Source organism: Sinocyclocheilus anshuiensis, unplaced genomic scaffold (assembly GCF_001515605.1).
Source record: "Sinocyclocheilus anshuiensis isolate Anshui unplaced genomic scaffold, SAMN03320099.WGS_v1.1 scaffold5459, whole genome shotgun sequence".
Classification (NCBI taxonomy): Eukaryota; Metazoa; Chordata; class Actinopteri; order Cypriniformes; family Cyprinidae; genus Sinocyclocheilus; species Sinocyclocheilus anshuiensis.
In genome coordinates, this window is record NW_015557655.1 from 1 (window position 1) to 6,616 (window position 6,616).

At 34.5% G+C, this 6,616-nt stretch overlaps 1 protein-coding gene across 1 annotated transcript in view; it reads right to left on the reverse strand.

Annotated features, from left to right (window-relative positions):
- Positions 1–3,540: 3,540 nt before the first annotated feature.
- Positions 3,541–6,616, reverse strand: part of LOC107679318 (vasoactive intestinal polypeptide receptor-like) — a gene marked incomplete at its 3' end in the record, with an annotated part of 31,479 nt that continues 28,403 nt past the window's right edge. Inside the window, exons 6-7 of the mRNA XM_016474837.1 lie at positions 6,269–6,321; positions 3,541–3,676 (exon numbers count right to left, since the gene is read on the reverse strand). Of these exons, the coding sequence (XP_016330323.1) occupies positions 3,541–3,676; positions 6,269–6,321 (189 nt within the window). The remainder of the gene's footprint in view (positions 3,677–6,268; positions 6,322–6,616) is intronic.

Here is a 6,616-nt window from a genome sequence, read left to right on the forward strand (position 1 = left end):
CAGTCATTCTGTCTTTCCCCATGGGCCTACTGTTATTTAAAGGTGAGAATAACGTTAATAAGGCAGCTTGACACATAACCTAGCTGCAAATATTCACTGATTGCAAAGGAGATTACTAATATTTCACATGCAGATAAAGTCTTTAAAAGACACAGATGTAAGATTTTTATGGAGCACTTTTAACTACGTAGTTCTTCATAAAAATGTAAGGATTAATGTCCTCCAATTGTGATTTTAAATCTCAAAATGTGACTTTACATCTCTTAATCAATAATACTTCATTTCAACAACAACAACAAAATTATATCTCATTACTGTGAAATTATTAGTATGAAACCCTGCTTCCTCTTCAGAATAAAAAACAACAACAAGGTAATTGTGGATTTTTATCTTTCAGTTATGACTAACACAGTGACTTTATATCTCATAATCACAACTTTATTAGACTTTATATCCCGCAGATATGACTTTAAAGCTCACAATGTGCCTTTATATCTTCCACCTGTGACTTTTTATATCTCGTAATCACAACTTTATTTCACATAACTGTTGCTTTATACCTCACAATGTGACATTGTCTTGTAATCACGACTTTATTTTGCATAATTGGGACTTTATATCTCACAATGTGCCTTTATATTTTCCAACTGGCTTTATATCCCAGAATTGAGACTTTGTCATAATAACGACTTTATTTCACATAATTGTGACTCTGTCTCAAAATTTTCAAGAAATAAATAATTAAATAAGTAAATCTTTATTTTTCTATCACAGATGGATAGAAAAATGTCTCTGCTAAAAAATGGTGGAAGCCACTGAAAAGCATCATGGAGAGGATGTAATGGATCCATAAAAGGCTGCCCTTGCAAAGAGTTTTGAAAGAGGAACCTGTTGCTTGCCTATTATAGTATCTTGCTTGCCTGGTCTACAATGCTTGAAAGCTTGCTTGTAATTTTGGCAAGAGAAATAAAGCCACAATATGACTTTGTGATCACAAATATATTTCACATTTTGACTTTATATCTCACTTATATCTCATTTTTTTTAATCATGACTATTAATTATTTCTCACAGTTGCTTTACAGTATATCATATAATGTGACTATTCAATTTCATTTTCTACTCTAAGGTGGAAAAAGCTTTCATATATATTTTCACAACATTTTGTCAAATGTTATAGATTGATTGATTTTGTTCTACATAAAATAGTCATATGAGTCTGGCGTGACATAAATTTTCAGCATATGACCTGTGAAAAGAACGTATTCATTAGACTGTCCACATTTCGACATGCACATCCTTTGTGCCACAGCGTTTTACTTTCACTGTAAAATCACTGCAAAAAAGTACATTTTAAAGATGCATATAATCTTTTCAGAAGTTGTGTTTAAAATCCATCTGCTTTAAAATTGTAAAGAGTCAAAAGCTCAGTTTGAAAGTGCATTACACTTCTGAAGATTCCACAGATGGCCTTGATCTATAGCAAATTCCTGCTCAAACTGCAGACATTGACAGACACCAGATCTGAACACTGGACACGTGTTACAGCATACTCACTCCATACACTGTGATAGGAGCCATGTTTTCATTGAGAGCTTTATGCTCCTTTGTCAAGCTCAGTCAATAGTCATCTCAACAGCTGAGTCATCTCAGAAAACGTCCTTCACCATTACTAGCAGTCAGACGATTATTGCCACAACCCTGCTAAATACTGTGAAACTGATTTCTCTTATTTTAATAGAATACTAAACAGCTAAAACCAGCATGAATTGGTCCAGGTCTAGATGGAAAATAGTTTTACTAGTTTTGCTGGTTTACTTGCATGGTCTAATTTTTATTTTGTCGCTGTCACTCTTTTACCTGTTTTTTGCTAGTTTTACTAGCTTGGACGTTTTACATGTATGGTCTAACTTTAATTTTTCCTCTGTCTTTCTTTTACTTGTGTTTTACTAGTGTTGAGATTTTACTTGCACGGTCTAATTGTAATTTTATCACTGTTATTCTTTTACCTGCTTTTTACTAGTTTGGATGATGGATGTTCAACTTGCATGGTCTAATTTTAATTTTGTCACTTTCACTCTTTTGCCTGTGTTTTACTAGTCTTACTGGTTTTGCTGGTCTACTTGCATGGTCTAAATTTTATTTCGTTGCTGTCACTCTTTTACCTGCTTTTTACTACTTTTACTAGTTTGGATGTTTTGGATGGTCTAAGTTTAATTTTACCACTGTCTTTCTTTTACGTGTGATTTACTAGTTTTACTAGTTTGGATGTTCCACTAGCATGATCTAATTTTAATGTTGTAATTTTCACTCTTTTGCCTGTGTTTTACTAGTCTTACTATAGTTTCGCTGGTTTACTTGCATGGTCTAATTTTTACTTTGTCACTGTCACTCTTTTACCTGCTTTTTACTACTTTTACTAGTTTGGATGTAGGCATGGGCCGATTACAGGTTTCAAGGCATACCGCGATTAGAAAATTTCACGGTTTCAAAACCACTAATATTTTCCGTTATACCGTTCCTGCGGTATGTGCTGTTTTTCATGTCTCCTCAAAGACTGAAAGTGTAGGAATCCCTCAGGTTGAGTGCAGTGTAGAGAGTAACACAACCCTCCTCCTCCTGTTGGTGCGAGCGAGCAGTCAGTCACGTGTGTGTATGACGGCCGAAGGAGCTTCCCCTGGAATTTATGCGATCGGCAACCAGCCGTTTTTTTGTCTTATTGCAGCTTGTCTCTGTTCTGGACTTGCACAAAATGCGTTGCAATGCAATAATTTTCCAAAATGTAATTTATGTAAAAATATGAAGACTGTAAACACCTGTTAACATAGGCCAGAGACGCTGAAGACTGTTGTCACTGTCACTCTTTTACCTCCTTTCACACCTGAATTTCTGATGGTTGGCTGGTGCTTGTATGGTGCTGGTTTAAGCAAAACCTAGCTGATGAGACTAGTCGGCTTTGGTCCTTGTGGACTTTCAGCAAGTGTTATTAGTTAAACTCCTAAACAACATTGGTGGGACACTAGTAAACCAGCATACATAAGCTTGTCAGTACAGTAGTGTAAAACTAGCACAAACCAAATACCCTGAGGCACCAGTGTCAAAAAATGACCCAAAATTCACATAGCATCTTGTGCTTTTGCAGTGTTGTGAAAGAAAAATCTGTGAAATTGAGATAGCTTGAGGGCCTACAGCAATAACAGTGGGAGTACATGCCATCCAGAATGACTGGAACAAGCATTTTGGCAAGCTGGTTCAAACAAAGGTCACCCACAGCAGTCAATTCAGCAAGCATGTGTGAAGTTATGCTCATGGATGTTTAGCAGCAGACATAACAGTCGAGAGGCCCAAGACCAGTGAGTAAGAAAAAATGTAAACGTGATCAGCTGGGATAGACTATATTTACGCTGATTACTAACACTGCTAGATAAATACTTGGTTTGGTGCGTGTGGATGTCACATGGTTTGCTAATTGAAACTATTACAGACTCCTGAGGGATTTATTCAATTTATTCAAAATAGACTGTGCAATAATAAACTTACAGAACCAGTGGAGCAGTTGTCAGACTCTTGAATATCTTGAATAAGCACCGCATCTTTGACAAAGACGGCGATGGCTTTCAGAATGAAGGACACAAACAGGTGCATGTGGATGTAGTTCCGCGTGCAGTGGAGTTTCCTGAGGGAATACAAGGAATACAATCAGCCACGCTCACGGACTGAATCTAAAATATGTTAAGCCTGATTGAGAAGTCCCCTGCCCCCTAATTACACCCTGTCCTTGGAACTAATAACGGAAAAAATGACAGCTAATTACACTACAAATTAAATCCTAATTGAGCTTTCTGGTCTGTGTAAGGGGTTTGTTAAATAGATAATTTGCTCCATTGTGTTGTTGTCCATTTCACACGCATTTGGTAAACATGGGAATTCACAAAATCTGATTCATTTTATGTCCAACATGCTTATTTAATATTATCAAGCTATGGCAGGCAGTCAAAATACTGACTGTATTGAATCTACTCTGTAAGTCATACGGGTTTGTAGCAACATGAGAGTGAGTAAATAATGGCATAATTTTCATTTTATAGATAAACTATACTTTTAAGAAGACATTCACAGCTGCTTTATGCAAAATGCAAGTGTTTTAAAACAGAGAGAGACTATGATATCCCAGAACACCCTGAACATGATGTCTTTTGTTTATAATGTCCATACCTCACACTAGTAAATGAACTGACACTTTGTTTAAACACTGGGTTTTCTCTGCGCTCTGGTGCAAAGAAAAGATTAATATTCTACAGTATGTTTTACAGTAATACTCTCAAATACTGACACATCTACAAAGCTGTCATGCTTTAAGGATTGTTAGTTTAGAACAATGCAAAATAATCACAAAAATGTGTTAGGACTACATTTTTGCACATAGATTGCTTGTTGCCCTATCAGAATAATCTAAATATATCTCATTCAGTCAAAAATGAGTCTGAAAGAAATAATGACTAAAACATATAGCGTGATGTGATGTGAAGCGTCAAATGTTTTGGGTCTTTAAGAACTTTTAATGTTTTGAAAAAAGTCTCTTTCAAATGCAGAAGGCCACATTTATTTGATTTAAAAAAATACAGTAATACAGTGAATTATCATTACAATTTAGAAGAACTGTTTTCTATTTTAATATATTTTATGTTATTTATTAATATAATTTATTCCTGTGATGGCAAAGCTGAATTTTCAGCATCATTATTCCAGTCTGCAGTGTCACATGATCCTTCAGATATCAATCTAATGTGCTGATTTGCGGCTCAATAAACATTTCTTATCAATGTTGAAAACAGATTTTTTTCTTTGATAAATAGAAAGTTCAAAAGAACAGATTTTATTTGAAGTATCATCTTTTTTTGTAACAACATAAAAATTTGATCAATTTAAAGCATCTTTGCTAAATACAGATATTAATTTATTTAAAAAATCTTACTGACCCCAGTATTTGAATGGAAGTGTAGGTCTCACAAAGTTAAATACATGATGGTTTTGCATTTTGTTTCTACATGCTAGATTATATTACCCCAGCAGCCAGTTCCTTTTTATGAAAATCATGTTAAAATAATTTACATAAGCTTTTGTCACACATATCTCACCACATGAGGTTTTACCACAGGTTTACATATACTGGCACAATGAATGCATGTAATGAATATCTGTTATCAATTAGAGTAAACATGTTTTTCAATAGCTTATTATGAAGTCTTTCTTTTGTCTACCAGTTGCATTACTAAAGAGTCTGTTCATATTGAGTTTCTTAGAATTAGTTTTTGATTTACGGTATTAGATGTTCATTCATCTACCTTCATTAATGAAGTCTTGCTTATGGATTGTAAACTATAATTTATATCAGCTTTGTTATAGTTATGTGGCCAGTAAGATGAATTCTAAACAATGTGTGGAAAAGTTACTTCATTGTTTACTTAAAAAATGTAATTGTTTTGATCCTGTGGCAAAAGTCTGATGAAATGGGCCAAACATATTATACATTACAGCAGGTAAAATCTTTCTTATCCAGCTCCTAGCTTGGATATTTGAAGAGGTTCACTGAATATGGATAATAGCATGCCAGTATGAAACAGTAATGAGGCAGTGTTGTTATCTTTAACAAAAAAAAAACTAATACAAATAAATAAATAGTTACTTGAAATAAAGCTGAAATAGAATAAAATATAAAAATTTGATGTAAAATGTTTCCTTGGCAACACATTTAAATTATTCATACAAATTATAGTAGTATATAAATAATACTAAAATGACATTGGATTGACAGCATGTTATATTTCCAGTATTGTTTGAATGTTTATTCCATTCTCAAAACGCAACCCAAGGAAAATAATTTCTGTCATTGTTTCTTTAAACGAATCTTCTAGATTCAAAACAAAATAGATTTTGTTTGCAAGTGCATAACTGTACATTTTTGCTTGTAGATTTTTGCTTGTAGAGATTTGTCACAGATGCTTTTAACATTGACATAGTTTAACATTGATTGAACCCAGTTAAAAATAGGATTTATTAAAATACAGCTATTGAAGTTTTATATAAGTTGCAATTCTCATTGCATAACATCGCAATTCTCCAGAACTGACTATAACTTCACATTTTTTGAGTTAAAGGTCAAATCCCTGTGTTTCCTTTAACCTAGCACTCATGCACTATGTCGTCTCCAGTTTGCTCATTTCACATGCTGTGATTTGACACTATCAGCATGATCTTACAGGCCTACAGTATGTTGCGTCTCTGGTGTGTGGCCATCTGCAAGATCACCTTGACATACCGCTGACAGATTTGTACACTATAAACTTTTACCAAGTGTTTCTTGGTAAAGGCACAATTTAATTAGACCACAGACTGTTTCCACCAAGCAAAGACAAATTGTGACCTGAGTCATTCAGTGGAGTGGGAGCAAGTGTTCAAACTGGCAATAATAACCTGAGGTGTGATCAGGTCTTCAGCCCGTCAGGCTGAAATCCCACATCAGACTGATATCCTCTCAGTTAAGACTGCTTAAGCCTGCAGCTCGAATGCAGATAGTGTTAATAGACAGGATTAGGACTGATTACATTGCTGAAGA